The following is a 17,291-nucleotide window of genomic DNA, read 5'->3' as shown; positions in this document are numbered from 1 at the left end:
AGGAATGGTTGTAAATCGAAACCGTTGTAAAATGAACCCCAGTTTATAATGTAAGTCAATAAGAAGTAAGGGAGTTAGGTTCCAGGCCCCTCTCAAAATTGGCATAAGTAACACCTAATACATTATTTTTAAAGCTTTGAAATGAAGACTTTAAATGCTAAACAGCATTATAAACCTAATAAAATAATCACACAACACAGACTTTACTTGCATTTTTCTGCAAACAGTTCTTTCTATGCATTCCAATCTGGACCGATTTATAGACAGAAAGATCTTGTTCCTTTGCAAGCTGCTTGATAGCTCAAGTCTGGTTAAACTGATTAACTTCAGCTTGCTTGGCTTGCATATCTTTGCTGCAACACAAGCGGACAGCTCCACCTACTGGCTATTTTAATCAATGCACTGCTTCTCAATGCTTTTCAATAGCAGTCACATGACTGAAAAAAAGGTTGTTATTCTGAAACGGTGCAAATTGAACCGTTGTAAACTGAGGGCCACCTGTATTAGAAAGCAAACTCAGCCTTTAGGTCTACAAATACTTACTGAGAATTCAATTGTGATTGTTTTTAAAAAGACTGCACTCCCTCTATGGGTAATTCAGTTTTTTTTTTCTTTTTAATTAATATACCTTCAGTATATTCACTACTTGATTACTGACAGGAAATGGTTGGTCAATGTAATAGTGTTGAGCAACCTGAGTCTGTCACAGCTACTGTGACTGGAAATACAACCAACAGTTTTGATGAGGATACGGCATGCATACACTTTCCATTCTTCAGCTGCCGCTTCTTGAGAAGATCAAAGCCTTCAACACAAAACAGACCCAATGTTTTTAGGAGACTTTGGAAGAGATTTAGACAGACAGTTTCTTGCATAGGAAACGTTGATATTACAAACAGTGTGATTGAAGACACTGTTCAACAGGAACTTGAAAATGGAGCACTAACAAATGGCACAGGAAATATCAACGATCATAACTATGGCCTTGAGAGTAAACAACACCAAGAAGAGTCAACCTGTAATGCAGGTCCCTCAACTTCAAGCTTAGAAAGGCACTCATTAACACCTGGACAAGCAATAGCACGCTACAAGGATATGCTAACCTCTTTTGAACATATTGAAATTTTTAATTACACTGAAATCATTTTTGTGGGTCAAAATGCAGCTAAACATCAACATAAATTTAATGACCCAGATAACAGAGGTTTTGATGATAAAAGAGGGTTTTACCTGCACATACCTAATGACCATATCACATACAGATATGAATTTCTAACAGCCATTGGGAGAGGAGGATTTGTCAAGTTGCCAAGGTCTATGACCATAAGCTACATCAACACGTGGCATTAAAAATGGTTAAGAATAATGAAACAGCTTGTCATCTAGCTTCCCCGTGAAATCCAAATTTTGGAAGTCCTCAGGAAACAAGACGAGGATAATAAAATGAATGTGATACATATTCTGGATCACTTTACTTTTCGAAATCATGTTTGCATGACATTTGAGCTATTATACATGAGCCTTCAAGATGAGATGGATAAAACAGAACATGGTTTCAGCTTACCTTTAGTGTGTGATTTCAATTATTCCACTTTGAACTGCTTGAATGGTTTGCACAAAAGTAAAATCATGCATTGTGACCTAAAACCAGAAAATATTATATTGAAACAACCTTCCAGAAGTGAAATTAAAGTAATTGATTTTGGTTTAAGCCGGTATGATGGTGAGGATGTTGAGCCTTGGATTCAGACACTCTACTACCGAGCACCAGAAGTAATTCTCGGTGCTGATTGTGGAATGCCAATGGATATGTGGAGCCTCGGATGCACTATGGCAGAGGTATATACAGGTGTTCCACTCTTTTATAGTGAAGATGAGTACGATCAGTTGGCATGTATAATAGAGTTATTGGGGATGCCACCTCAGCGGCTGATGGATTCATCAAAAAGAGTTAACCATTTTTTCAGTAAGAAAGGTTACCCTAAATATTGTAATATTACATGCTCACAAGACGACTCTGTAAAACTCAGGGGTAGTTATTCTTTCACAGGCAAATTCAGAGGCCCACCTGGAAGTAGAGAAGGGGGAGTTGCACTGAATGGCTGTGATGATACACTGTTTTTGAAATTTTTGAAAGGATGTTTGGAATGGGACCCTAATTTACGAATGACACCAGAGCAGGCTTTAAGGCATCCTTGGCTTCTAAATCAACTGCCAGGATTTTATGATGTTGTCTCCATTCCAGCTTACATATTTGATGAAGAGGAGCTCAGTGAACCAACAAGCTGCAAATCATGCTCCTTGCGATCAGTCTTGTTTGATGTTTCAGAAGGGCTCAGTGTAGACAACATCTCTGAGGTATGCTATGTGCCATCTTCTACATCCTGCACAGAGAACTCTGAAGGGTGCGTGCTATATACCATCTTCAGCGTCCTGCAAGTCCGAGGCAGAGATCACTTTGACAACAAGGTGCAAGTCATGTCCTTTCTGAAGAGCTCAGTGTAGACAACATCTCTGAGGTATGCTATGTGCCATCTTCTACACCCTGCACAGAGAGCTCTGAAGGGTGCTATATACCATCTTCTATGTCTCTCTCTTCCCAGTGTCTCTCTGCCAGCCAGCACCTGGTCGCAGACCAGCCAGCATCTCTCTGCCAGACAAAACCTTGTCACAGACCATCCAGCCTCTTTCTGCAAGCCAGCACCTGGTCATAGACCAGCCAGCCTCTTTCTGCCAGCCAGCCTCTTTCTGCCAGCCAGCATCTGGTCACAGACCAGCCAGCCTCTCTCTGCCAGCCAAAAGCTTGTCACAGACCAGCCAGCCTCTCTGTGCCAGCCAGCACCTGGTCACAGACCAGCCAGCCTCTCTCTGCCAGCCAGCACCTGGTCACAGACCAGCCAGCCTCTTTCTGCTAGCCAGCATTTGGTCACAGACCAGCCAGCCCCTCTTTCTGCCAGCCAGCACCTGGTCACAGACCAGCCAGCCCCTCTCTGCCAGTCAGCACCTGGTCACAGACAAGCAAGCCTCTCTCTGCCAGCCAGCACCAGGTCACAGACCAGCCAGCTTCTCTCTGCAAACCAACATCTGGTCACAGACCAGCCAGCCTCTCTCTGCCAGTCAGCACCTGTTAGAGATAAGCGAGCCTCTCTCTGCCAGCCAGCACCTGGTCACAGACCAGCCAGCCTATCTCTGCCAGCCAGCACCTGGTCACAGACCAGTCAGCCTCTCTCTGCCAGCCAGCACCTGGTCAAAGACCAGCCAGCCTCTCTCTGACAGTCAACACCTGGTCACAGACCATCGAGCCTCTCTCTGACAGCCAACACCTGGTAACAGACCAGCCAGCCTCTCTCTGCCAGTCAGCACCTGTTACAGACAAGCCAGCCTCTCTCTGCCAGCCAGCACCTGGTCACAGACCAGCCAGCCTCTCTCTGCCAGCCATCACCTGGTCACAGACCAGCCAAGCCCTCTCTGCCAGCCAGCACCTGGTCACAGACCAGACAGCCTCTCTCTGCCAGCCAGCACCTGGTCACAGACCAGACAGCCTCTCTCTGCCAGCCAGCTCCTGGTCACAGACCAGCCAGCCTCTCTCTGCCAGCCAGCTCCTGGTCACAGACCAGCCAGCCTCTCTCTGCCAGCCAGCACCTGGTCACAGACTATGCAGCCTCTCTCTGTCAGCCAGCACCTGGTCACAGACCATCAGCCTCTCTTATTATTTAAAACACAGAGCATGTAATAATTAAATAAAAAATTATAAAATCTCAAGTTGTTTACTGTCCCTTTAATAACCCCAGCATTCATACATGTTTACACACATTTTACACATTTGATGTAGCTTGCCACTGTCTAATGTTAAAGGGATACTAAACCCAATTTATTTCTTTAATGATTCAAATAGAGCACACAATTTTAAGCAACTTTCTAATTTATTCCTATTATAATTTTTTCTTCTGTATCTTGCTATCTGTATTAAAAAAAAGCAGGAATGTAAAGCTTAGGAGCCAGGCCATTTTTGGTTTTAGAACCTGGGTTACGCTTGCTTATTGGTGGCCAAATATAGCCACCAATAAGCAAGCGCTATCCAGGGTGCTGAACCTAAAAGGCTTAAAAAGATTTAAAATGCTTAAATAAATAGCAAGAAAATGAAGAAAAATTGATAATAGGAGTAAATTAGAAAGTTGCTTAAAATTGCATGATCTAGCTGAATCATGAAAGAAAACATTTGGGTTTAGTATCCATTTAAACCTAAATTTTTTAGGTGCTTTTAACTTTAAATTGAGTGAACCAGCTTCTTTGGACTTTGACAGTGTTATGAGTACCATCAGTGAAATGAAACTAAAAATAATCAATTCAATTTCAAAGTTATTAAGTGTTGAAAAAGAGTACCTATTCCATAGCTTTTATCAATGAGAAAACATAAAAAAATATTATATATAAATTGTAAATAAATAAATAAATATATATATATATATATGTATATATATATATATATATATATATATATATATATATATATATATATATATATATATATATATATATACAGGGAGTGCAGAATTATTAGGCAAATGAGTATTTTGACCACATCATCCTCTTTATGCATGTTGTCTTACTCCAAGCTGTATAGGCTCGAAAGCCTACTACCAATTAAGCATATTAGGTGATGTGCATCTCTGTAATGAGAAGGGGTGTGGTCTAATGACATCAACACCCTATATCAGGTGTGCATAATTATTAGGCAACTTCCTTTCCTTTGGCAAAATGGGTCAAAAGAAGGACTTGACAGGCTCAGAAAAGTCAAAAATAGTGAGATATCTTGCAGAGGGATGCAGCACTCTTAAAATTGCAAAGCTTCTGAAGCGTGATCATCGAAAAATCAAACGTTTCATTCAAAATAGTCAACAGGGTCGCAAGAAGCGTGTGGAAAAACCAAGGCGCAAAATAACTGCCCATGAACTGAGAAAAGTCAAGCGTGCAGCTGCCAAGATGCCACTTACCACCAGTTTGGCCATATTTCAGAGCTGCAACATTACTGGAGTGCCCAAAAGCACAAGGTGTGCAATACTCAGAGACATGGCCAAGGTAAGAAAGGCTGAAAGACGACCACCACTGAACAAGACACACAAGCTGAAACGTCAAGACTGGGCCAAGAAATATCTCAAGACTGATTTTTCTAAGGTTTTATGGACTGATGAAATGAGAGTGAGTCTTGATGGGCCAGATGGATGGGCCCGTGGCTGGATTGGTAAAGGGCAGAGAGCTCCAGTCCGACTCAGACGCCAGCAAGGTGTAGGTGGAGTACTGGTTTGGGCTGGTATCATCAAAGATGAGCTTGTGGGGCCTTTTCGGGTTGAGGATGGAGTCAAGCTCAACTCCCAGTCCTACTGCCAGTTTCTGGAAGACACCTTCTTCAAGCAGTGGTACAGGAAGAAGTCTGCATCCTTCAAGAAAAACATGATTTTCATGCAGGACAATGCTCCATCACACGCGTCCAAGTACTCCACAGCGTGGCTGGCAAGAAAGGGTATAAAAGAAGAAAATCTAATGACATGGCCTCCTTGTTCACCTGATCTGAACCCCATTGAGAACCTGTGGTCCATCATCAAATGTGAGATTTACAAGGAGGGAAAACAGTACACCTCTCTGAACAGTGTCTGGGAGGCTGTGGTTGCTGCTGCACGCAATGTTGATGGTGAACAGATCAAAACACTGACAGAATCCATGGATGGCAGGCTTTTGAGTGTCCTTGCAAAGAAAGGTGGCTATATTGGTCACTGATTTGTTTTTGTTTTGTTTTTGAATGTCAGAAATGTATATTTGTGAATGTTGAGATGTTATATTGGTTTCACTGGTAAAAATAAATAATTGAAATGGGTATATATTATGCACAGTAATAGTCACCTGCACACACAGATATCCCGCTAAAATAGCTAAAACTAAAAACAAACTAAAAACTACTTCCAAAAATATTCAGCTTTGATATTAATGAATTTTTTGGGTTCATTGAGAACATGGTTGTTGTTCAATAATAAAATTAATCCTCAAAAATACAACTTGCCTAATAATTCTGCACTCCCTGTATATATATATATATATATATATATATATATATATATATATATATATATATATATATATATATATATATATATATATATATAAATCAATATTTGAAAAGCAGACAGAGTTTATTTTCCAGTAGGTGTTTTATTTTCATTTGGTGAAAAAACAAGAAGTGGTTGCTGATATATACAGTGGGGCAAAAAAGTATTTAGTCAGCCACCAATTGAGAGGCCTGTAATTTTCATCATAGGTATACCTCAACTATGAGAGACAAAATGTGGAAACAAATCAAGACAATCACATTGTCAGATTTTGAAAGAATTTATTTGCAAATTATGGTGGAAAATAAGTATTTGGTCAATATCAAAAGTTCATCTCAATACTTTGTTATATATCCTTTGTTGGCAATGACAGAGGTCAAACGTTTTCTGTAAGTCTTCACAAGGTTGTCAAACACTGTTGCTGGTATGTTGGCCCATTCCTGCATGCAGATCTCCTCTAGAGCAGTGATGTTTTGGGGCTGTCGCTGGGCAACACAGACTTTCAACTCCCTCCAAAGTTTTTCTATGGGGTTGAGATCTGGAGACTGGCTAGGCCACTCCAGGACCTTGAAATGCTTAAGAAGCCACTCCTTTGTTGCCCGGGCAGTGTGTTTAGGATCATTGTCATGCTGAAGACCCAGCCACGTTTCATCTTCAATGCCCTTGCTGATGGAAGGAGGTTTGCACTCAAAATCTCACGATACATGGCCCCATTCATTCTTTCATGTACACGGATCAGTCGTCCTGTTCCCTTTGCAGAGAAACAGCCCCAAAGCATGATGTTGCCACCCCCATGCTTCACAGTAGGTATAGTGTTCTTTGGTTGCAACTCAGCATTCTCTCTCCTCCAAACACGACGAGTTGTGTTTCTACCAAACAGTTCTACTTTGGTTTCATCTGACCATATGACATTCTCCCAATCCGCTTCTGGATCATCCAAATGCTCTCTAGCATACTTCAGACAGCCCCGGACATGTACTGGCTTAAGCAGGGGGACACGTCTGGCACTGCAGGATCTGAGTCCCTGGCGGCGTAGTGTGTTACTGAGGGTAGCCTTTGTTACGTTGGTCCCAGCTCTCTGCAGGTCATTCATTAGGTCCCTCCATGTGGTTCTGGGATGTTTGCTCACCGTTCTTGTGATCATTTTGACCCCACGGGGTGAGATCTTGCGTGGAGCCCCAGATCGAGGGAGATTATCAGTGTTCTTGTATGTCTCCAATTTCTAATTATTGCTCCCACAGTTGATTTATTCACACCAAGCTGCTTGATTATTGCAGATTCAGTCTTCCCAGCCTGGTGCAGGTCTACAATTTTGTTTCTGGTGTCCTTCGACAGCTCTTTGGTCTTCACCACAGTGGAGTTTGGAGTGTTTGAGGTTGTGGACAGGTGTCTTTTATACTGATAACAAGTTCAAACAGGTGCCATTAATACAGGTAAAGAGTGGAGGACAGAGGAGCCTCTTAAAGAAGAAGATACAGGTCTGTGAGAGCCAGAAATCTTGCTTGTTTGTAGGTGACCAAATACTTATTTTCCACCATAATATGCAAATAAATTCTTTCCAAATCAGACAATGTGATTGTCTGGATTTCTTTCCATATTTTGTCTCTCATAGTTGAGGTATACCTATGATGAAAATTACAGGCCTCTCTCATCTTCTTAAGTGGGAGAACTTGCACAATTGGTGGCTGACTAAATACTTTTTTGCCCCACTGTAAAGGTTGAAAGTGCCCCATTTAATATATTTTGAGTTTGTTCAGGAAAAGCAAAGAAAAAAAATGAATGCTCAGTAGCACATTGGTTTGTAGTCCTGGTGTAGCCTGGAGGTCAGTGAGTACCTGTATCATGTGTATCGTATCTATCTACGCAACTAATAAACTGAACGACAGGTTAACAACCAACCTTAAAATTAAAATTCAATTAAAACTATCCTGCAAATAATATTCCAAATTGCCCTACAAATGTCTATAATGAATATATATGGCTAACAATCAACCTGAAATACTAAAATATAATCATCTCAAACACTCAAGTTAAAACACGATTGAATTTATCCTACAAATAATATTCCAAATTGCTCTGCACATATATATATATATATATATATATATATATATATATAAATATATATATACAGTGGGGGGAAAAAGTATTTAGTCAGCCACCAATTGTGCAAGTTCTCCCACTTAAGAAGATGAGAGAGGCCTGTAATTTTCATCATAGGTATACCTCAACTATGAGAGACAAAATGTGGAAACAAATCCAGACAATCACATTGTCTGATTTGGAAAGAATTTATTTGCAAATTATGGTGGAAAACAAGTATTTGGTCACCTACAAACAAGCAAGATTTCTGGCTCTCACAGACCTGTATCTTCTTCTTTAAGAGGCTCCTCTGTCCTCCACGCATTACCTGTATTAATGGCACCTGTTTGAACTTGTTGTCAGTATAAAAGACACCTGTCCACAACCTCAAACAGTCACACTCCAAACTCCACTATGGTGAAGACCAAAGAGCTGTCGAAGGACACCAGAAACAAAATTGTAGACCTGCACCAGGCTGGGAAGACTGAATCTGCAATAGGCAAGCAGCTTGGTGTGAAGAAATCAACTGTGGGAGCAATAATTAGAAAATGGAAGACATACAAGACCACTGATAATCTCCCTCGATCTGGGGCTCCACGCAAGAACTCACCCCGTGGGGTCAAAATGATCACAAGAACGGTGAGCAAACATCCCAGAACCACATGGGGGGGCCTAGTGAATGACCTGCATAGAGCTGGGACCAACGTAACAAAGGCTACCATCAGTAACACACTACGCTGCCAGGGACTCCGATCCTGCAGTGCCAAACGTGTTCCCCTGCTTAAGCCAGTACATGTCCGGGCCTGTCTGAAGTATGCTAGATAGCATTTGGATGATCCAGAAGCGGTTTGGGAGAATGTCATATGGTCAGATGAAACCAAAGTAGAACTGTTTGGTAGAAACACAATTTGTCGTGTTTGGAGGAGAGAGAACACCATACGTACTGTGAAGCATGGGGGTGGAAACATCATGCTTTGGGGCTGTTTCTCTGCAAAGGGAACAGGACGACTGATCCGTGTACATGAAAGAATGAATGGGGCCATGTATCGTGAGATTTTGAGTGCAAACCTCCTTCCATCAGCAAGGGCATTGAAGATGAAACATGGCTGGATCTTTCAGCATGACAATGATCCCAAACTCACCGCCCGGGCAACGAAGGAGTGGCTTGGTAAGAAGCATTTCAAGGTCCTGGAGTGGCCTAGCCAGTCTCCAGATCTCAACCCCATAGAAAACCTTTGGAGGGAGTTGAAAGTCCGTTTTGCCCAGCGACAGCCCCAAAACATCACTGCTCTAGAGGAGATCTGCATGCAGGAATGGGCCAACATACCAGCAACAGTGCGTGACAACCTTGTGAAGACTTACAGAAAATGTTTGACCTCTTTCATTGCCAACAAAGGATATATAACAAAGTATTGAGATGAACTTTTGATATTGACCAAATACTTATTTTCCACCATAATTTGCAAATAAATTCTTTCCAAATCAGACAATGTGATTATCTGGATTTGTTTCCACATTTTGTCTCTCATAGTTGAGGTATACCTATGATGAAAATTACAGGCCTCTCTCATCTTCTTAAGTGGGAGAACTTGCACAATTGGTGGCTGACTAAATACTTTTTTCCCCCACTGTATATATATATATATATATATATATATATATATAGGATTTTGTCTTAAATCAAACAGTTAACATATAAGTCCCAATATAAAAATAATATACTTATAATGTTATATGCAAACGTCTCTCTCCAAGATGCTGATAGATCGTAATAGTCCAAAAAACAATTGGATTCAAAGTCAAACTTGGAGAAACATATAGGGATCCAGTGTTATTTCTGTTCACTATAATGATTTCCTACTTGCAAGTGTCCTGAATCCTTCCGGTGCCGCTAGTCGCAAGGTCCTGATTGTACTTGGATCTTATGAAAAAAAGAACTGCAAAAAGAAAAAACAAGCACATCCGCGATTCACTGTATTTATCTTTTATTGTGTCAAAAATTAGACCTTAAAAATACACACTTACAAGATGTGCACGTAAGACTTGCCCGTAATATATACACAACACCGTCACACTGGAACTCAGTTCATGGATGTCAAAATTGAATTACGGGACTGGATTCCTGTTGCAAATCTTTTCACACAGACCCAATGATTCCGGCTGTTCAATGGAGGTGAAGGGCTTTCACCGAAGAAAGCAATTTATTTCAAGTATAACTTCCTTCTGAACGCGTTTCGTTCACACCGGGTGAACTTTTTCAACAGAGAATGGATAGTTGTCAGCTGTATACTTTGGCATTTAAATTTATTGGGTTCTGTCCTTATTGGTTCGTGTCACATTTGACACAAACTAATAAGGACAGAACCCGGCAAATTCTGGTAGTAGCTGTCCTTATGTCCCCCTGGCTGGTGAAAGGACAGGGCATAGTGTATGCCTTGAGGGGGGAGCAGGGATGCCATTGTGCTCTGGTCTGGTAACAACCCCTTCCCCTCCCATGGGCATCCAGGAGACTTACTCATTACTGGTTGGTAGCTGCCCTTTAGTCCCGCTGGCCAGCGCCTATTTACCTCCTCTTCTCTGAGGTCCAGGCAGCAGCAGTACAGGCCAGGGTGCGGTTGGGGCCCGCTTTGCAGACTCTTGGCTTCTCTGCCTCTGAGCCTTTGCTCCACCTCTGGTCTCTCACTCAGTCTCATTCCAGGGCAAGCCTTAACCTAGCCACACAGAGCCCACAGCAGAGCGTAGACCATTCTGCCTGCATGGTCCTTACTCACCTGCCTGGCCTCTCTCTCTCAGTGAGGAGGATGATTATGATGTAAATTCTATATCCAATCCCCCATAGTCGGCCAAGGTGGAGTAAAACTGGGCCACTACTAGGAGAAAAAAAAGGTCCTCTCTGCTCACCTGGCCATGGTCCACCCACTGGCTAGCCTTCCTTGGTCACTCAGTTTAGATTGGTGGGCGGGTCATGGGATGGGCCCGGGCGGCCGTCAGCCGGCATCAGACTCAGGCCCGCTCTCCCTCCAAGTACTCTCCCTCCCGATGACAAGGTCTGACAGCCTCTGAGTGTCACATGGACACGGCACACGGCATCAGTGTAGTGCAGCCGTGTGCCGGATGTTGTCACTCAGTGCCGGTGCCAGCCTTGCTCAGCTGCTCAGTCAGACAGTGATCGGATGGATCTGATATGAGAGTGTGCGGCCAGCGGCGGCCGATAAGTGCATATAGTGCTAGTCATCGATCTCGCTGCTCTTCGTCTTTTTCCCAGCTTTATTAGTATACTGTCACTAAACACCCACACTATACTACACTGTTTTACCCCTATCCCGCTGCTCCCGGACCCCGCCGCAACTAAATAAAGTTATTAACCCCTAAACCGCTGCTCCCGGAGCCCACCGCCACTCTAATAAACTTATCAACCCCTATCCTGACGTTCCCGGAGCCCACCGCCACTCTAATAAACTTATTAACCCCTATCCTGGCGCTCCCGGAGTGCACCGCCACCTACATTATGTTATTAACCCCAAATCTGCCCCCCCATGCTGCCGCCACCTACATTATGTTATTAACCCCTAATCTGCCCCCCTACTCCGCGGCCACCTACATTATGTTATTAACCCCTAATCTGCCCCCTCCCCTACACCGCCGCCACCTACATTATGTTATTAACCCCTAATCTGCGCCCCCTACACCGCCGCCACCTACATTATGTTATTAACCCCTAATCTGCCCCCCCCTGATGCCGTCGCCACCTACATTATACTTATTAACCCCTAATCTGCCATCCCCAACGTCGCTGCCACTATATTAAATGTATTAACCCCTAAACCTAAGTCTAACCCTAACACCCCCTAACTTACATCTAATTTAAATAAATTTAAATAAAATTCCTATCATTACCTAAATTATTTCTATTTAAAACTAAATACTTACCTATAAAATAAACCCTAAGCTAGCTACAATATAACTAATAGTTACATTGTAGCTAGCTTAGGGTTTAGCTTTATTTCACAGGAAAGTTTGTATTTATTTTAATTAGGTACAATAGCTACTAAATAGTTATTAACTATTTAATAACTACCTAGCTAAAATAAATACAAAAGTACCTGTAAAATAAAACCTAACCTAAGTTATAATTAAATAAATTAACTAAATTAAATACAATTACCTAAATTAAATGAAATTATCTAAAGTACAACAACAAAAAACCCACTAAATTACAATAATAAACAAACATAATAAACAAATTACATATATTTAAACTAATTACACCTAATCTAATAGCCCTATAAAAATAAAAAAAGCCCCCCCAAAATAAAAAATAAAAACCCTAACCTACAAAAAACTACAAATAGCCCTTAAAAGGGCCTTTTGCGGGGCATTGCCTCAAAGAAATCAGCTCTTTTACCTGTTTAAAAAAATACAAATACCCCCCAACAGTAAAACCCACCACCTACACAACCAACCCCCCAAATAAAAATCTAACAAAAAAAAACATAACCTGAAAAGGGCATTTGGATGGGCATTGCCCTTAAAAGGGCAGTTAGCTCTTTTGTGGCCCAAAGCCCTAACCTAAAAATAAACCCCACCCAATACACCCTTAAAAAAACCTAACACTAACCCCCTGAAGATAGACTTACCGGGAGACGTCTTCATCCAAGCCAGGCAAAGTGGTCCTCCAGACGGGCAGAAGTCTTCATCCAAGCCGGGCAGAAGTGGTCCTCCAGATGGCAGAAGTCTTCATCCAAGCCGGGCAGAAGTGGTCCTCCAGACGGCAGAAGTCTTCATCCAGACGACATCTTCTATCTTCATCCATCCGGCGTGGAGCGGGTCCATCTTCAAGACATCCGATGCGGAGCATTCTCTTCTGCCGACGACTACCCAATGAATGAAGGTTCCTTTAAGTTACATCCAAGATGGCGTCCCTTAGATTCTGATTGGCTGATAGAATTCTATCAGCCAATCGGAATTAAGTTAGAAAAAATCCTATTGGCTGATGCAATCAGCCAATAGGATTGAATTCCAATCCTATTGGCTGATCCAATCAGCCAATAGGATTGAGCTCGCATTCTATTGGCTGATTGGAACAGCCAATATAAAGTAGGTGGCGGCGGTGTCGGGGGCGGCAGATTAGGGGTGTTTAGACTCGGGGTACATGTTAGGGTGTTAGGTGTAAACGTAACTTTATTCTCCCATAGGAATCAATGGGATATCTGGCAGCATGGAACATGAGCTTTGCTGCTTTCAGACTCCCATTGATTCCTGTGGTATCCGCCGCCTCCAGGGCGGCGGATTGAAAACAAGGTACGCTGGGCCGGAATAGTGCCGAGCGTACCTGGTGGATATTTGTTAACTTCCAAAAGTAGTCAGATAGTGGCGAATTTGCATTTGGAACATCTGTAGTGATGTAAGCATCGATCTGTGTCAGACTGAGACCGGCGGATCGTATGTTACGTCACAAAATTCTACTTTTGCCGGTCTGTAGGGTTTGATAACTAAGGGGAATCAAGCTTGCCACAAATACGCTGCGGAATTCCATTGTATTTGCAGTTGACGGCTTGATAAGTAGAGGCCATAGTCTCAAAATCTCCTGCGATAAAAAGAGGGCTTGCCAGTTAACCAGGGGTAGACTCTTTACTTTGTAATCAGTTTCTACAATATGTAGTTTTTTATTTTTAAAACTGATTAACTCCTGTTTGTATTTCTCCAACTGTGTTTTTATTTTACCCAGCCAGTCTTCACTAGTATCATTCGACAAACAAACCATTTTATCTGACTCCAACAATTCAATTTCAACTTTTGTTTTGTTTTTCTGTAACCTAGTAACTTCCTCTATAACCAAAAGGACCCATTCAAGAGAGCATTTTTTTATTTATTTTTTACAGAACTCAACATTGTTGCGTCCAATGGTAGGTTGATTTTTTATGCGAAAACCATTAGGTATATGTTTCTTTTTATAATAATCAGCCAAATAATTAGAATGCAAGTTGTTATTTTATAGATATATAGGTATAGATATCTATTTTATATATAATATATATTATATCAAATATATATTTAATAATAAAAATTTCATTTTTTTATGTGAACAACACAGGAATATAAAATATGCGTAACCTGGTTTGTGTTTTGCACTTTAGGTCTAATGTGGTGTCCAGTTCGCCCACATGAATAATTACAGATCTCAAAGGGCGTTCTTGAAATATTACATTTAAAATATTAAAAAATATTAATAATAATTATTATTAAAAATGATTATACATACTGTAATATATATATATATATATATATATATATATATATATATATATATTCTATGGATTATTTAGATTTTTTAACTAAAGGAGCCCTGTTTAATATCCCGTTAAAATAAAGAACTTACCTGATAAATTAATTTCTTTCATATTAGCAAGAGTCCATGAGCTAGTGACGTATGGGATATACATTCCTACCAGGAGGGGCAAAGTTTCCCAAACCTCAAAATGCCTATAAATACACCCCTCACCACACCCACAAATCAGTTTAACGAATAGCCAAGAAGTGGGGTGATAAGAAAAAAGTGCGAAGCATAAATATAAGGAATTGGAATAATTGTGCTTTATACAAAAAAATCATAACCACCACAAAAAAGGGTGGGCCTCATGGACTCTTGCTAATAGGAAAGAAATGAATTTATCAGGTAAGTTCTTACATAAATTATGTTTTCTTTCATGTAATTAGCAAGAGTCTAATGACTACCCAAGATGTGGATCTTCCACGCAAGAGTCACTAGAGAGGGAGGGATAAAATAAAGACAGCCAATTCCGCTGAAAAAAATCCACACCCAAAAATAAAGTTTAAATCTTATAAAGAAAAAAACTGAAAATATAAGCAGAAGATTCAAACTGAAACAGCTGCCTGAAGTACTTTTCTACCAAAAACAGCTTCAGAAGAAGAAAACACATCAAAATGGTAGAATTTAGTAAAAGTATGCAAAGAAGACCAAGTTGCTGCTTTGCAAATCTGATCAACCGAAGCTTCATTCCTAAATGCCCAGGAAGTAGAAACTGACCTAGTAGAATGAGCTGTAATCCTTTGAGGCGGAGTTTTACCCGACTCGACATAAGCATGATGAATTAAAGATTTCAACCAAGATGCCAAAGAAATGGCAGAGGCCTTCTGACCTTTCCTAGAACCGGAAAAGATAACAAATAGACTAGAAGTCTTTCTGAAATTCTTAGTAGCTTCAACATAATATTTCAAAGCTCTAACTACATCCAAAGAATGCAATGATTTCTCCTTAGAATTCTTAGGATTAGGACATAATGAAGGAACCACAATTTCTCTACTAATGTTGTTAGAATTCACAACCTTAGGTAAAAATTTAAAAGAAGTTTGCAACACCGCCTTATCCTGGTGAAAAATCAGAAAAGGAGACTCACAAGAAAGAGCAGATAATTCAGAAACTCTTCTGGCAGAAGAGATGGCCAAAAGGAACAAAACTTTCCAAGAAAGTAATTTAATGCCCAATGAATGCATAGGTTCAAACGCAGGAGCTTGAAGAGCCCCCAGAACCAAATTCAAACTCCAAGGAGGAGAAATTGACTTAATGACAGATTTTATATGAACCAAAGCTTGTACAAAACAATGAATATCAGGAAGATTAGCAATCTTTCTGTGAAAAAGAACAGAAAGAGCAGAGATTTGTCCTTTCAAGGAACTTGCAGACAAACCTTTATCCAAACCATCCTGAAGAAACTGTAAAATTCTCAGAATTCTAAAAGAATGCCAGGAAAAATGATGAGAAAGACACCAAGAAATATAAGTCTTCCAGACTCTATAATATATCTCCCTAGATACGGATTTACGAGCCTGTAACATAGTATTAATCACAGAGTCAGAGAAACCTCTTTGACTAAGAATCAAGCGTTCAATCTCCACACCTTTAAATTTAAGGATTTGAGATCCTGATGGAAAAAAGGACCTTGCGACAGAAGGTCTGGTCTTAACGGAAGAGTCCACGGTTGGCAAGAGGCCATCTGGACAAGATCCGTATACCAAAACCTGTGAGGCCATGCTGGAGCTACCAGCAGAACAAACGAGCATTCCTTCAGAATCTTGGAGATTACTCTTGGAAGAAGAACTAGAGGCGGAAAGATATAGGCAGGATGATACTTCCAAGGAAGTGACAATGCATCCACTGCTTCCGCTTGAGGATCCCTGGATCTGGACAGATACCTGGGAAGTTTCTTGTTTAGATGAGAGGCCATCAGATCTATTTCTGGAAGTCCCCACATTTGAACAATCTGAAGAAATACCTCTGGGTGAAGAGACCATTCGCCCGGATGTAACGTTTGGCGACTGAGATAATCCGCTTCCCAATTGTCTATACCTGGGATATGAACCGCAGAAACTAGGAAACTAGGAGCTGGATTCCGCCCATACCAGAATTCGAGATACTTCTTTCATAGCCAGAGAACTGTGAGTCCCTCCTTGATGATTGATGTATGCCATAGTTGTGACATTGTCTGTCTGAAAACAAATGAACGATTCTCTCTTTAGAAGAGGCCATGACTGAAGAGCTCTGAAAATTGCACGGAGTTCCAAAATATTGATCGGTAATCTCACCTCCTGAGATTCCCAAACCCCTTGTGCTGTCAGAGACCCCCACACAGCTCCCCAACCTGTAAGACTTGCATCTGTTGAAATTACAGTCCAGGTTGGAAGAACAAAGAAGCCCCCTGAACTAAACGATGGTGATCTGTCCACCACGTCAGAGAGTGTCGTACAATCGGTTTTAAAGATATTAATTGAGATATCTTTGTGTAATCCCTGCACCACTGGTTCAGCATACAGAGCTGAAGAGGTCGCATGTGAAAACGAGCAAAGGGGATCGCGTCCGATGCAGCAGTCATAAGACCTAGAATTTCCATGCATAAGGCTACCGAAGGGAATGATTGTGACTGAAGGTTTCGACAAGCTGATATCAATTTTAGACGTCTCTTGTCTGTCAAAGACAGAGTCATGGACACTGAATCTATCTGGAAACCTAAAAAGGTTACCCTTGTCAATGAATCAATGAACTTTTTGGTAAATTGATCCTCCAACCATGATCTTGAAGAAACAACACAA

At 41.2% G+C, this 17,291-nt stretch overlaps 1 protein-coding gene across 1 annotated transcript; it reads left to right on the top strand.

Annotated features, from left to right (window-relative positions):
* Window positions 1-663: 663 nt before the first annotated feature.
* On the top strand, window positions 664-2,505 carry LOC128664761 (dual specificity tyrosine-phosphorylation-regulated kinase 2-like). The gene is given in 3 exon segments (XM_053719569.1): window positions 664-1,297; window positions 1,300-1,391; window positions 1,393-2,505. Coding segments are annotated over 3 exon segments (1,839 nt in total).
* Window positions 2,506-17,291: the final 14,786 nt, after the last annotated feature.

The sequence above is a fragment of the Bombina bombina genome, chromosome 6 (assembly GCF_027579735.1).
Source record: "Bombina bombina isolate aBomBom1 chromosome 6, aBomBom1.pri, whole genome shotgun sequence".
In the NCBI taxonomy this organism is placed as follows: domain Eukaryota; kingdom Metazoa; phylum Chordata; class Amphibia; order Anura; family Bombinatoridae; genus Bombina; species Bombina bombina.
This window is presented reverse-complemented; position numbering and strand designations above follow the sequence as displayed.